At 41.0% G+C, this 16,665-nt stretch overlaps 1 protein-coding gene across 9 annotated transcripts in view; it reads left to right on the forward strand.

Moving 5' to 3' along the window:
* The window catches only part of NPAS3 (neuronal PAS domain protein 3), a 671,079-nt gene extending 656,667 nt beyond the window's left edge, over positions 1-14,412 (forward strand). For all 9 annotated transcript variants that reach the window (XM_089658669.1, XM_089658666.1, XM_089658668.1 and 6 more), the window contains 2 exons: positions 3,016-3,131; positions 5,851-14,412. In XM_089658669.1, the coding sequence (XP_089514795.1) occupies positions 3,016-3,131; positions 5,851-7,253 (1,519 nt within the window). In that variant the 3' untranslated portion in view covers positions 7,254-14,412. The remainder of the gene's footprint in view (positions 1-3,015; positions 3,132-5,850) is intronic.
* The last annotated feature ends 2,253 nt before the right edge of the window (positions 14,413-16,665 follow it).

Below are 16,665 nucleotides of genomic sequence, written 5' to 3' on the forward strand. Positions count from 1 at the left end.
GAGATGTAGAAAAAGAATATTGAGTGTTGCTCCATGGTTACTACACCTACATAGTACTTTATTTTTAGTAAATCTACTCCATTTGTAGTAAATCTACCCCTTGGTTTCATTAGTCACTGAGATGTAAAAAAGAACATCAAGTGTTGCTCCATGGTTACTACACCTACTTAGTACTTTACAGCTGCAGAGTCAATCCAAAATATGAGACTTGCCTTCTTAGAATACGCTAACCACTACATGGAGCTATGTATGTAAAAAGTATTTGATCCATGACTCTACACACTCTACAACACTGTTGAAAAAAGAAAATGACCTATAACAGTGGTTGGCATGTACCAAAAATGTACACAACTCCCAGCTTTCCTCCACTGAGAAACAAGCCATGACTCGTTCACCAACAACTGATTTTTGTGGTTTTTGCATATTCAGGATGTAGTCAGATCTTTGCAGGTACTAGAAAATGTTACCACAATATGTTTTCATGTATTTATAATAAGGTCATGACCATATATATTTCGCTTTTGCCTGAATCTAGAATTTGCCTTACCGAAGTAAAATTGTTATTCGGTAATGATTTGGAGTGACACTGTTGGCAACAAGCAAAACCAAGCCTTCACACTTGTGAATCTTTATGAAATGTCATGGCAGATGTACCATTGTGGTGGTAGTTTCTTCAAACGATATATAAATTTGCACTGACAGTCATCCTGCTGTCCCAAATTATTACAGAATGAAATTCTGTCATGCTTGCTCTGGTCAAGCAGATTACAGAAGTGTCTTCCAGAAGAATTTCACATCCTGACAGTAGATAAAACATACTGTATGAGTCACTGCTACAATCCTGAATATTATAAAAATTGATATGTGTTATCTGTTTTCATACATTGCTATGCACTTTTCTAGTAGTTTGTGTCCTCTGTAGCTAGGAATTGAAATTTGAATGAGATAAACTTTACTTTTTGTCAACCTAAGTATAAACCTATATATTTTTTTAGACATGAAGCCCTATACCCAGCCATGCACCTCCCTTAGGTTGCATCTAATTCTCTGTCCATGTAGCCAACTCAGTGACCTTCGCATTGGTCCAGGAGAGTGTGACCCACACATAACCATCTGACACCTGGATTCTTCCAATGGCACTATATTTATTATACACTGTGAGACTTTAGGGAGACCTATACTTATGCAGTTTTGATCTGTCTAGTCCTATATTCCGTAACTCATTAGCCAGATCACAAAGGGTATAGTGTTAATTCATATACATTAAAAAGACAGCTAGTTTGATCTAAAGAAACATTTTTACAAATCAAACTGAGAAAACATGTTCACCACTGGACCTCGCAACCATTTGACAGCCAATTAAATTGCTCAAGTTAATACAACTGATCCTTATAATATATTTCACAGACTCTAAAAATACACAGGGTACTCAGAAGCTGTAAAAGCAGCTCATGCGATTGAATGAATAAGTGAATAAAACTGATTATACTTCATTTAAAAAGATCCTGAGAGCACACGATAAATAAGCATAAAACCCCCAGCCAGAAGCAGTAAAGCAAAACCAATCCCAAAGCAAGTTTCTCATGTAGCTGGCACAAGAAAAGAATCCCTTGATGTGTAGTTGAAGGATCAGCTTTCAGCTAAGGCAGTGGTCTCCAAACTGTGGCCCTTTGCTAGCCTTTATCCAGCCCTTGGGATATCTATTCCTCCCACAGATATGAGGCACTATTCTTCCCATTGATACCAATGATGGGGCACTATTCCTCATGGGACATTATTCCATCACTGATACCAATGATGGGGCACTATTCCTCCCATTGATACCAATGATGGGGTACTATTCCTCATGGGACATTATTCCATCACTGATACCAATGATGGGGCACTATTCCTCCCATTGATACCAATGATGGTGCACTATTCCTCATGGGACATTCCATCACTGATACAATGATGGGGCACTATTCCTCCCATTGATACCAATGATGGGGCACTATTCCTCATGGGACATTATTCCATCACTGATACCAATGATGGGGCACTATTCCTCCCATTGATACCAATGATGGGGCACTATTCCTCCCATTGATACCAATGATGGGGCACTATTCCTCCCATTGATACCAATGATGGGGCACTATTCCTCCCATTGACACCAATGATGGGCACTATTCCTCTCATTGATACCAATGATGGGGCACTATTCCTCATGGGGCACTATTCCATCACTGACACCAATGATGGGGCACAATTCCTCCCATTGATACCAATGATGGGGCACTATTCCGCCCATTGATACCAATAATGGGGCACCATTCCTCCCATTGATACCAATGATGGGGCACTATTCCTCCCACTGACACCAATGATGGGGCACTATTCCTCCCATTTACACCAATGATGGGCCCTATTCCTCCCATTGATACCAATGATGGGGCACTATTCCTCCTACTAGTACTAACAATGGGCACTATTTCTTCTCCTATTGACCACAGACATAATATAATTTATTTGCTAGCACTGACCTGCAAATTTAAGGCATTTTTTATTCCCATTGAAACAGGTACATTTTCTACCCCACTGGCCTCAATCTGGCCCCCCTAAAGTATGAAGGACAGTAAACTGGACCTTTGTTTAGAGAGTTTGGAGACCCCTGAGTTAAAGGAAGAAGCACTATAAGACAGAACATATGCTTCTCTTACCCCTGTATAACTTCTCACCACCACTGATGCAATTCGGGGTCACCCCCTTTCCTTAGTGCTCTGATCAGGAATGTTGTAGGTGTATTATGAGTGGATTTATTCTTCTATTCAATAAATAGTAAGGTCTGAGCTGTTCACTGTGTCTGTGGAAAAAAAAAATACTGAAACCTTGTCAGTTGGTGGCCTTGGTTATCTTTGTTATGTCTCTTTTTTCATAATTATGTGACCTGTTATTTGCATGGCTTTAAAGCTATTAGTTTAATGGTGGTTTGAGGATTTCATGTCAATAATAAATCTTTTTTATTTGGTTTAGTTTACTAGAATACAAGGACATTCCGATGGACATTGCTCAGCTGCCACATTTGCCTGAAAAGACATCAGAATCCTCTGAGACTTCTGACTCAGATTCAGACTCCAAGGATAATTCAGGTGAGGCAGATACTGTATGTATTGTAAACTGTTACTAACTGAGATGTTCTCTTATATAGGTATGCCACAAAAGTAAGCTGTTTGCTTTGTGGTTATGGTGCACTTTATTGCTAACAATGCATCACAATAAAATGTTGCTGTAGATGCCAAACATAGTCAATATTCTAATTTGTACATTAACATGATAGCAATGAATATACTATCTGTACATTTGGCTCCTGGAATTGTTATTGCTGCCAAAGTATGTGGATATGTTGGTGTTCTGTTTTGAAAACTGTACAAGAGAATTACATCTAGAACATTTTTGGTTTCTATTTCTGACACCTCTGTACTTTATCCCCTGATCAGATGTTGGCTACAAATTAAAAGAAGAAATAATACCATCTACCAAATAGTAGATATGGAACTACTGTTTTATTTAGATAGGTTATCAGGTAAATTCTAAAGCATATCATGGGAATTTCCAGGAATATAACCACAGATTCCTCGTAATGGCTGCTTTTTTTAAAGTGGCAAAAAGGACATACCCTCTGCTTACCAGGTAGTACATGGACACACATTCACATACCACATTGAATGTTAGGAGCTTACCCCAGCATTTCTATCCACACAGGTAGCACAGTCAACGTAAAAGAGAAGTTGAGCTTTTTTTTCAGAAATCATACTTGCCTAGGTGGATGCGGCCCCAGTATTTATATCCACACAGGTAGCACAGTCAACGTAAAAGAGAAGTTGAGCTTTTTTTTTCAGAAATCATACTTACCTAGGTGGATGCGGCATCGGTCTGATGCAGCATCTGTCCCCTGCTGACTCTAAGACTGAGAACTGAGCAATCAAATACTGCTGATCATTCAGTTGTCAGTGATCCGTGAGCAGAGAGCTGGTGACTGTTAATCTCCGACTCTCTGCTCTGGCCAAACACCACCACCCCCCGCACTCACTGGAGTGCTGGGCTGTGGAGGTGGAGGGAGCGGTGTCCTCATGCTCTCAGCAGGTCTCTGAGAGGCTGAGCCAGGTGCCAGTCCAGGGATCTGGGTGGATCCCAACTTTAAAGTCAGGATCTTTCCCCAGCCTGGACCGGCTGAGTGACGTCACCCAACGGTGGACTTTAGCCCACAGGTCACAGGAGTGCAGCACGAACTGCACTCCTGTGATCCACAGGAGAAGTACAGCCAAACAAGCTGGATAGGGTATGTTTCTGGCACTAAAACCAAAGAAATGATTTGGATAAGCTGCAAAACGTCTACAAAATTACATTCGAACATAACTACTACTAGATTTTGACCTTGTTTGGCCAGTTAAATGCAATGCTACTTTCTGCAGCCACATCCTACTTGAGAATACTGAGAACAGCACTTGAGCAGGAAATTAGATGTCTGGAGGAGTTCTGTTCAACAACAGTATACAGAATGCTTCTGTGCATGCAAGCCATGTTTGAATCCTTTGTTTTTTGCTAGCTTTAGGGCTTTTTCACACTCACAGTGAAGTGTGGTGCCCTCTGAAGATCAATCCGCATTCAGACCACTTTTTAGAGGGCATTTGACAGACAGTGAAGAGACATTATTTAACTTAAAGGGCGATTTTAAAAAGCGGTGCTGTTTGTCAAACTCCACTCCTAGTTAAAAATGCCGTGGCCATGGTGGGAAGCATTGCTGCTGTGACATGTGAAGAGCCCCATGTGGCTGTTAATCTACAATTCAGGTGAGGAACCGTAGGGCAAAAGCAGTAAAACCACAATTCAAACTGCAGTTTTTACCCCCCTTTCCCCAGCAGCCTGTTTGAAAGAGACCATAGACAATCATAGTTGGTAGCATATTAAAATAGAAAGATATATTTACTGAAACTAAATTACAATAAGGATTGTACATCAATTATATATACAACATATAAAATATATACTGGATACAAGCATATAAACCTTACAGACGTGCCTATATACAGTAAAAGGATGTCATTTAGTGTCACTTTAAAGTGGTTCTAAAGTCAAAACGTTTTTCAACTTAATGCATTCCCTGCATTAGGGTAAAAAATTCCCTACTACCTGTTCTAGCCGCTCTCATCCCTAACACTTACCTGGCTCTTTTCACCGATCAAACGCTGTTCCGGCTGAAGCAGTGCTCTCCTCTCTTCCTGGTCTCAAAGGGGACACTGAGGGCAGTAGAGACATTGGCTCCTGCTGCTGTCGGTCAATCTCCTGTGAGGAGTGAGAGGGGGCGTGGCTTACTGGTGCTGTGTGTGTCTATGGATGCGTACAGCCTGGCTCATGAGTGTGCATGAACAGATGCCTCCTTAGCACATGGCTTGCTGAAGGAGCGCCTAAGGAAAAAGGAGCAGACAGCACTGGCAGGGGACTCCAAAACTGAAGGTAAGGGACTGCTCTGTGCAATATGGTTGCACTGAGCAGGTAAGTATACATTCATTTATTTATATGTATGTGTAATATATATATATATATATATATATATATATATGTGTGTGTGTATATGTATTTTATTTTTATTTTTTTACAAAAGTCACTCTTTAAATACAATTGTGTAATGAAAGGCAAGGGCCATGTGCAAAAGATACTTAAATTTACATTTTTAAGTTAACGGACTTTGTAACAAAAATATTTGTTCTTTGTGAAATCACATTGGTGCTAAATATAATTAATTCCAGTTAATTTTATGCCGGCTTAAGAATGTAACATAATATTAATCTATGTTGTTAATCTTTATAGAGGATAATGATAATCCGAAGTCAGATGGAAAAGGGAACCTTTCTGAGCAGAGTGAAGACCCAGAGCCTGATCACAAGCAACCAAGACCCCACTCTGACCCAGACATGAACTGTGATGAAGAGGCCAACAGCTCAAGTGATGCTTGCAGTGAAGAAAGTGAAGAAAGCGAAGACTGTGAAGTGAGGAAAACAGAAGAGGAGATAGAGCAAGGGGGTTTGGGTGCATTAGGGGCTATTGGCTCTCTAGGAGCATTGGGCCCTATGCACATTAAAGTAGAACGTTACACAGAGAGTGAAACAGATATGCGTGGACCTGAATCTTTGAGCTCTGATAGCGCCAAAGACTCTGAGAGTGGGGAAGAGGAGGAAGATGAAGAGGAAGACGCAGGTGTGCGTGTTACTGGTGTTCTAAGCAGACATCAGCGAAGGAAAAGGAGAAGGAGAAAGGGTTTGGGACCATGTGGAGGCCGTAGGAGACGTCTGTCTGGAGGATCTAGTCCTAGTGGGCTAGAAACCACATTGGGGGATCCCCCAAGATTGCTCCCTTCCACCCCCCCGCCAACTGGAAGCTGTTCTTCATCTGTGCTAAAGATTAAGACAGAAATGACAGAGCCTATTAACTTTGATAATGACAGCAGTATTTGGAACTTCCCACCTAATCGAGAGATCTCACGAAATGAATCCCCTTATAGTATGACCAAGCCTCCTACAGGAGGCGAACATTTCTCCCCTTCCCCATCTTCCACTGCTGCTGCCCCTCCAGCCCTCCATGTTTCCATACCAGACTCTGTTCTCACACCCCCAGGTGGGGCTGAGGGAGCTGGACGCAGCAAAGCGCAATACTCTGGATCCTCAGGGGGCTTAGGCCCTGTCAACTCTGACCCTCTTTCACCTCCTCTGTCTGCCTCTCCTCGAGAAAAACCTCCCCAAACAGGTGGCCCATCAAACTCCCTTCTGTACGCAGGTGAGCTGGAAGCACTACAGAGGCTTCAGGCAGGCAACGTGGTCCTTCCTCTTGTGCATCGTGTGGCAGGAACCCTTGCAGCCACAGGAAGCAGTGGACAGAGGGTGTATACTACAGGCACCATTCGCTATGCCCCAGCTGAGGTGACTCTGGCCATGCAAGGCAACCTGCTGCCCAATGCTCATCCTGTGAACTTTGTTGATGTAAATGGCCCAAGTTTTGGTTTGGACCCCAAGACCCCAATGGAGATGCTGTACCATCATGTCCACCGACTTAATATGTCTGGCCCATTTGGAGGAGCTGTGTCAGGTGCTGGTCTTACCCAGGTGCCTGCTGCCAGTGTCTTCACTACAGCCGAGGGGATATTCTCCTCCCTCCCATTTCCGGTGTACAGCAATGGCATCCATGCAGCACAGACTCTAGAACGTAAAGAGGACTGAAAAACAAAGGAGAGAAGTGAATGAAAAGTAGAGAGAATGAGGAGGAGAAAAATGAACAGACTGCAGGAGCAGGGAAAGACATTAATAAATGATGCAGAATGTAGGTGGCTATGTAATGGTCCTAGGGGCAGCTAAGCCTGGCCACCCAATGTCTCCTCCACTGCTTCCTAACCCAAGGCCGCAAAATGGGATTTTCCTCATGAGTTGTACTTATGAATACCTTTTTCCCATTCTGGGACCAGTAGCCCCGTCTTCCGCACCTCATACTTAAAACAGGGCTGCACAAAATTTTTTCTCCATTAGCCTCGTTTTGCGGCTTTGGCTTAGTTGGCAGATGCCTCTCCTGGGGACCGCTCGCACTGTGCTCGTTGTGCCGTCACTTAGAGTTGGGGGCAACGGCTGCGTTCTGATCCTTTATAACCTAAAGTATTCCAGCACTTTGACTCACACCTAGATTCCCCCATTTTTGACCCCAGAACTTTATATGGTCTTATTTTTACTCCTCACCCAGTCACTGCCAAAATACTGAGACATGGCATTTTGTGTAGTACTTATTTTTTTCATTCTTTTGAGGCCTCTCCCTCTCTGCTGCTAGAACTTAGATCTGTTAACTCTTAAATTGCCAGAGATGTCAATGCACTGCATATTGCTCTGACAGAAAAGAGTTAACTCAACTTGTACTACTAAATCCTGAAAGTGTTGTCAGCCTTTCATAAGCCCACAACATTGTTAAAAATGGTCGAAACAGTTATCAAGACAGCTGCGTATTGATGTACCAAGATGCCTTGTCTTTTCAAGGTTCATGTATGTGTATGTTTAAAGATGTTTCTTACACTTGTCACTTGCAGGAAAGAAAGTTCTACACACCTGATTCATAAAGAAGACTTTCATCAAAGGTGGCATCAGGCAGATCCCTGAACTTAGCTGTTTGTATTGTCTTAGTATGTGAATTTCCCTTAGTTCACAGGATCAACAGTTGTTTAGAAGACTAGCTGCTTTAAAGCTCTTACTGAATAATCTGGCTTCAGGTGCTTGAGCAAGAGCTCCATAAGCAAAGAGTATACTTAAATATTGAGTACAGGTAGAATTGAATGGTTCTTTCTTTAGTAGTTTCCTATTTACCAAAACAATTCTTTTCACGCTATTGGGAAAGGGCTAAAAAGCAGAGTGTTCTAGTAACTGAGGCCTAACTGCTGCTATAATAGCCCATGCAAAATCTTTGGGTTTAAAGTCTTGAAGGGTTCCTCACTAGCTACCAAGCCTGAAGAACCTGCTTTACCCATTCCTGTCCAGGCACAGTTTTTATTCCAGAGTGTGCTGATGCTGCTTTCTACTTACATAGAAATACATATATGATACATGTACAGACAGTGCAACATTCAGGTGTGCAATAATTAACAGCATTAGTTCACTCTTTGCTATAAACGTTGCCAGATGAGGACTTAGAAGAGGAGGCAGGTTTTGCACCTCTGTTCCTCCTTATGGGCCTATTAGATTGTATTTCTGTTCTATCTACTAGACTACTAGAATATACACACTGTCATTACAGATTCTTCGAGGTCTAGGATGCACAGTACTGACCAGAATATATCAGATTATCTGTAAAGTAGAATCATCTCCAATGCCTTCTCAAGCAACTCAATGCCCTGTGAAAAGAAGGACTCAACAATCTCCTGTCTATAGGAGTGGGTAGATAGAGAAGTCAAAGAGCTTGTGGCAATTGCTATTTTTTCCAACAAGATAAGTGGTGCTGGCAGTGTTTGCAGTGCTGGATTTAGACCTTGGGGGGCCCAGATCACTTCCAGTTCGGGGGCCTCTCGACATAGAAATGAAACAATATGACAGATGAAAAATTAACTGAAAAAAATGATAAACCACATTTATTCTAGTTTAAAGGATAAGTTCACCTTTGGAACATGTACTAACTGTCAGATTTGAAAACCGCGCGGCCATACAGGGCTCCACCCATATGGCCGCATCACTCATTCACAGTGTTCTGTGAATGAGTGCCTACAAGTCCCGGCAGCCTTAGCGGCTGTGGGCTTGTAGTTTTCAGTGAACTACCACAGCGCTGTGGAGCGCCGTGGTAGTTCATTGAAGGCTCCTGTCAGTATATCTGCTTGCCCGTACATCCCATACGGTAAGCAGGTATTCTGACAGGTCTGCAGGAGACCTGCATGGCACCAGCGATCTACTGATCACTGGTTCAGTGATTTACAGGCTCCTTTGGACAAAAATAATAAATGCACATTTTTTTACAACAAAATGTGTATTTATTATTTTTGTCCAAAAGGTGAACTTATAATTTAAGGTAGGTTAAATTAGGTGCTGACAAAGACACTTGTCTGATTTGTTTTTCTGATCCAGGGCCACACCTGTCCCAGATTCGACCAATCTCATAATTTTAGGTCTACCCTATTCAAGATCGTGGAGTGTCGGATTCGCCCCTTGACCCAAACTAAGTCAAGCAGGGGAGTAAGCTTCTCTCTCATGTTTCTCACTGCAATAAATCGATGCTGGTCATTAACTTCACTCCCATACAATGGGGTCAGGGTTGTTGTCTGGCACTTTCCATCAATTTTTGAACTTTTCTCTTGTCCCATTAACTTGTGTCTCCAGAACAAAGCAATAAATTCTGCCACACAGTCATGTTAAAACAGACATCTCAATAGTAAAATAATGAGAAGAAGAAATGTAAAACATCTGCCAGAAGCCCTCATCCCTTACTTTGCCTCTGAAGTCAGACCTAACTGTTCCGTATCCTGACTCCCACACACACTTTATGTTTTTTTAATAAAAAAATAGTTTTATAATGATTGCATCTTTTTATAGAGGAAGTCTGGGGCCCCCTCCGGCAGGGGGGCTATAGGCAATTGCCCCTTTTGCCCTCTTATAAATCCGGCACTGATTGTCTGCACCTATCCACACTGGCAGCATCTGCCAGCACCTCTCACCATCTCCGCACTGACAGTGTCAGTGTGTATCTCCCACCACCTCCGCTTGGCACTCATCATAAATCTGAGATGAGAAGCCAACCGTACAAGTTTTTGGATCATTTTACAGTGCTTAGAAGATTCACTTCCCCAATGGCAGTTGTATCATGACTTTACATCCTTTTACCGTTGAAAATCTATAGACTGCCTTATTCATGGACTGTCAGCAAAATGCAGGTTCATCAGCAGGACTCTGTGCTACAGTTATGGATTGGTATCATTTGATATTTTCAGTTGTGTTTGGTCTGCAAAGTTATGTAAGCAATTAGGAGCATATGTAGCAGTTGTCCCCAGGACACTACAAAATGATACTGCTAATTTCTGTGTCTACAATCCAATGACCGCCTGTATTGCTTACCTCAACACCAAAGTATGTATTCACCAGAACATGGTGCCTTGCCACAGCTGAAAATATCTTTTACCATACAGGTCCCTGTATGATCATCTCTGAACGGTTAAGCCCTGACACTACTACAAGCACCTTTCCATGTTTCTAGATCACTACTAAGGCCTCATGTACACTGTTGCTCCTAAACATGAATTTTGGAGCTTTTGGCATTTTTTTACGAAAGCCCCTGAACTCATCTCAATAAAAGTCTGTGTCCAGTCCATGCACACATAGGCTTTTAGCAGCAGCAGAGTTCAGAGGCAGTTAAACGTCCTTCTCCAGAACACAGAAGAATCAGGAGAGGAACGTTTTGGCCAAAAATAAAACTCTAAACGCTTTTAAACGTGTGTAAATGTATGTAAACATGCCAAAGCGCTAGCTGCGTTTATCCCTTGGATGTTTATTCATTTCAATGGCCAATGAAAAGAATAAAATGTCCAAGCGCTAAAAGCGGCAAAACGTGGTATTGCATTTACATGTGTTTTTTGTCTCATTTAGCGTTTTTCTGCTGCCAGTAGAGTTAACGTCTACGGCAGTTCCAGTGTACACGTAGCCTAAGGAGAGGGCATCAGCTCTACAACTGCACTCAGGCCCATCAGGGACGAATAGCTGGTGGGTTTTTGCAGAAGGGCTGGCAGAGCACCTGGTAGGAGCATTTGGGCTTCAGTTACCTTTTGAGCAGCTGCCTTTGTGAAATTACTAATGGAGTTCTGAGGAAACTACGACGAATGACTGACCAAGGGGCAGGCTGTGAAGACACTAATCAGAGAAGGAGCTAACAAGATCAGACCAAGGGGTGGGAAGACTGTAAGCTGTACTTGAGGGTAGAATACAGGAACTGAGGGATAAGCACATTCAGAGTACATGGTATCACTGGATGTAATCATTAAAATGGTATGAAAGAAGAAAGTAGCAGAGGATGGGATAAATGTGCACACTTTAATTTTTATATTTGCTGATTTAACTTTCATAGTCTTGATCTCTTGAGTCAAATCTAGCTCTAGGGGAATAAATCCTTTCCTACATCAGATATGCTATTAACACTTTGTCAGATAGGGGACATAGAACAGGGAATTTCTTTAAATTCAAACACATCATAGCTATTTTTGCTATCAAGAGAGGCTTCGAACATGGGGTTGTAGACCGCTGATGTGATTGGCCCTGTAAGGGCAAAAGCCATTATGGCTAATTTTAAACTTCATAAGCCAGGTAATTTTTTCCAAGCAAAACAACGATTGTGGCAGTATGATGTGTATACAGTGGGTTACTTTGTGGACTCTTTTTATTGCACAAAACACTTTACTGACCCATCATGTTTTTGCTGTTACATGTTGCGTGTCCTCACCAGCACTGTGTCTACCTGTTATAGTTTACAGTAAATGGAGGGTTTTAAAAAAAAGCATTAAAACCATCTTAACCTCTTTATTATTTCTTCATAATTCCCTCTAACATTTCTACTCTCCGTCTAATGCACTTTGATAGGTTTTAAAGCCTAGCGTCAAAATATGGCAACGACTAAAAAAAACAACTTTTCTTTTATAATACTCAGAATGTCTCCCCCAAAATTTTGAAGGGGCAAGGGGGAATCATCAGGAAAAAAACATTAAGAAAAAAAAATCAACAAAAAAAACTAACAAAACAAAGTGCAGATATTGGTTTTGTTTTGGCCACCAGAAATCAGAAGGGGAAAAAAAACTGAGTCACAAGAAACCAAAAGTGACGTTTCATGGACTAATGGGTTTCTGTTTCCTACTTCCAGTCTGTTTGGCAGCTTATCCGTGAAACATCTATTACCAGGTGTGAGACTTTGTAATGTGTTGCTTAGTGTGTTACAAAAAAAAAGAAAAAAACACAAATCTAAGAAAGTTAAAAAAAAAAAAAACCATTTCCAAGTGTCTTTTTAGCTGTCTCATTCCAATTTCAACGTGTGTTACAATATGCAGTATATTCTAAGCTAATGTGAGTGTTTATATCTGTTGTCTTTCTCTGTGCTTTTAAAACTGTAGTCTGGGTCTGTCACGTTCTTTACTCCCTGTGTGTCAGTGAATCGGTGGTACCTGGGGGGTTCGTGGATGTTTGTATAGTGGCAACGCTGCTTTCACTGTTGGTACACCCTATGGGTAACTTGGCTCTTTCTTTGTTTTCATTTTTTGCTATCGCTTTTACTGTTGTGAGATTTCAGTACTCTGTCTTAATGACTGTTCTGTAATTTTTACCTCTGTCTCATGTCTGTCTTTTTCCCACATAAACCAGCAATGTAACATTTTCAAAAGGCCGCATACTAGCTTTGTGCGAGGGAGGGACGGTTAGCTTCCTCTTCTTTCCCAGCTTGAAGAATGACGTCCCTACAGCATCACACAATAAGCTGGACATATAAAGTTGTTAGAAGCCCAGTTTCATTTTCATTAACTCTGTACATAGAGGAGGCTCACTAGTTTCAAAATGCAAATAGCTCCTACATTCTGTCCAGGCCTTTATGGCTACTTTTGTACATTGTTCACAGTCCATGCAGGTATGTCTCTGCCCTGGCAGAGTTCTTAAAGCCATTAGATCAATACTTACCACTACAGCCAATGCCAGCTGGTAGCCACTTTTTCTGCATTCCAGAAATCCAGGCATGACGTGGACTCCTAGTTTAATTGGGGTGCCTTACAATCATCCAGCAACATTTGGGGAGTGAGTTAGCAGGGGACGTTCTCTTTCAATGTCCCAAGCCAATGTCCCTCGCTGTCTTTTGCTGCGTTCGGAAAATTAAGCCAGACCTACGCATTGGCTCTACCTCCTATCTTTTCAGAGAGGGAATGTAGGAGGGGATCAATTATAAATTGCAACCTTTAAGCCTCCTCTACCATTGCCTTCTGTGTCTTCCTGCAGGGAAAGGGTTAGGACAGTGACGCTAGCCCTGCTTCTCTGTCAGAAGGCGGGCTTTCAATCCAGAACCCAATACTGCGCCTCTGGAATGAGTCAAAAAGACAACTCTCTGCACATTCGTGGTGGTTGCAAAACACTGAAACTCACATCAAGGTTTTATGTTTTACCCCTTTGTCTTCCATCTTGTTTTCTGTTCGTTTTTTCTTCCTTTCCTTTTTTTAATATTTTTTTAATAAGTGTTTGTGTTGTGTCAAACAATTAAAAAATAATATTATTAATAATAATAAACTATTGAAGATTTCTGGTTATTTCAATTGAGCGAGTTTAACAGCTGCTTTCAAAATAAATTGTTCGACAGTTTGCAAAAATGACAAAAAAGTTTTTTTTTTTATTTGTGACGACCGTGTCTGTGTTTTTTTAACTATTTCCTGTAAATTAATATGAAAACTTTATAAGGTTGGTGCCACTTTGATTAATTATTAAGACTATGAAAGGGAGGGTTGTTAGGAAATAGAGAGAATTGTACCAGTAAACCCAGCAGTGTTACCAACATAAACATTTAAAAAGAGAGATATATATATTAAAACATAAAAAAATGAACAGTATGGATACTTTTTCTTGTGTGTTACAGACTAACTCAGTTTTAACTCAACGTGCCTCATCTGTTGTATAATAAAATAAGAAAAACATTATTTTTCCATTAACCATCAGATTAATATGGTCCAGAGAAAACAAAATAAAAACGCAAAAAAAAAATCTGTACATAATTTCATTTTTCTTTTAAAAAAAGGTTCTTTTTTATACTTTTCTAGACCTGCTTACATATCATACATGCTGTCTTTTATGTAAATTAATTTTTTGATTCATCCGGCAGGAACCATTTTCATAATAAACTTTACATTTTGGATTTGTTTGCAGTTTTGGCATCTTTTCTTTCACACATTAACACCATCCACAACAAAAAATGACAGTTGGGGCAAATGTAGGTTACTATTAAGTCATTCAGTCTTCAAGGATCTTCAGCCAAAGATTTGCATGCTGATATGCTTTCACTCCATGGGCCTGATATGCTAAAGTATGAAGAGAGGTAATAAGAAGTGCACCTGTGTTTACTTCAAACATTCAGGCACTATGTTTTAATTTTTTGTCTGATCGAATGTTTAATGTGAACAGACTCCCTTGATTTCATTGTACTCCATTTAGTTTCACACATTAGTAAGTCAGAGCCAATTACTTTGCATATTTGGCTTGTTTTTAGGTTTTTTTTTAAAACAGGTTTAGATGACTTTCTTGTTCCCCGGATAGTTTCAGAACATTGTCAGATCTGTATTTGTGCCAATGCAAGCTGTTTTCAGTAAATATTTCAGTTAGATGGATTTCAGATATTAGTGACTTAATAAAGGTATTATCCAGACAATATTATAAATAATAATAGAAAAATCCTATTTCAACCACTTACTGTATGAATTCAGTAGAATGATCACATGCCTCTATGTTGTCCTGCATGGCAGCATTCACATGGGGGGAGAAAATGGAAGCACCAGATCTAAGATTTATCTGTGTTGTTTGACAAATGTGCTGAACAGAATTAACATTTTGCTTGAGGTGATTGTAGCCGTATTAGTGCATTTGCGACAGAAACAATTGAGTACTGTCCGTGATACTTTTTTTATTTGCACTAACATACAATTTTGAGGACAAGCTTTCGGGTTATGTCCCCTTCTTCAAGGTCTAAGAAGTACTATTACAAATCACAAAGTTTAAGCAGAATGTTAGAAGGGATGAAAAAAAAAAGGCTACAGATAAGATACAGCAAAAGGAGGGGGGAGGGGGGATACTACAATCACAGAGAGGGGGTCAAGCTAGCTAATAGTCATAAAACTGTTGGATAATGGTTTAGGAATCCCATGTCCAAGTTAAGGTCGCTATCTCTTGTGTCAAATAGAATTATCATTCTTAGTTCAAAAGTTTTTCTTTCATGAATGGATTTGAATTTTCCTTTCAGAACTAAAATAACGGCCTTAACTTGGACATGGGATTCCTCACTCATTATCCAACAGTTTTATGACTATTAGCTAGCTTGACCCCCTCTATGTGAGTGTAGTATCCCCCCTCCTTTTGCTGTATCTTATCTGTAGCCTTTTTTTTTTTCATCCCTTCTAACATTCTGCTTAAACTTTGTGATTTGTATAGTACTGCTTGGACTTTTAAGAAGGGGACATACCCCGAAAGCTTGTCCTCAAAATTGTATGTTAGTGCAAATAAAAAAAAGTATCACGGACAGTACTCAATTGTTTCTGAACAGAATTACAAATTCTTTGGCAGGTTACCTGCGCTTTGAACTGTTTGCCTGGAGTTCAGCTTTAAACACAAGCTTTAGTTCTTAAAGTGGAACTTTAGTGAAAAATGTCAAATGGGAGAACAGGCAGGAATTTTAATGCAGAAGAGACATGCTTTGTCTCTTCTGCATTAAAGTGACTTGCCTCCCTGTCTGCCCTCATACAGTGAGTCGAGAATGCGCAGCTCACTGTACAAATTCAGCAATGTCGAATCTAATCTACCGTGCATATGCGTGAGTGATGTCATCTCCGCTCAGCCAACGACAGCAGCAGGCGATTGATACCTGGAAACCAGGTGCCCAAAGATTTCAGTGGGCAGGCATGAAGCAGAGGTGGGTATAGCTCCACTTTAAATTCAGTCAATACCCAAAACCTCTATCCGTGCACTTATCTATTTCAGGTCTGTACCTTATGAAATTCACCTAACACCAGCTCCACCCAACACAAGTGCATGTAAGGCCTGGTTCACACTAGTTTCAGATGCGACTTGAGTCACACAGAATCATGACAAGGGAAATCACATGTTCACATGGCCACCTGTCCATTTCCATCTGACTGCCATCTGATCCGATCCACCAGACGGATGGGGAATGGATCCCCATCTGTCTGTGTTTGGCATTCAGGATCGGATTAGATTCCGGCGGGTGTTAGCGGACACTTGTCCACTGACACCCGCCGGTCCATAGAGGTTTATGGATGGTCAGTGTGAAAGGAGCCATACAGCCTGGTCTAGCCCACAACCCTTTCCCCCAGCCTGTTATTGGACAGTGAAGCAGGAGCACACAGGTGAGATCATCACTCTGTTCCCCTGATGTTAGATG

Source organism: Staurois parvus, unplaced genomic scaffold (genome assembly GCF_062004578.1).
Source record: "Staurois parvus isolate SC_StPar_1 unplaced genomic scaffold, SC_StPar_1.0 ptg001089l, whole genome shotgun sequence".
NCBI lineage: Eukaryota > Metazoa > Chordata > Amphibia > Anura > Ranidae > Staurois > Staurois parvus.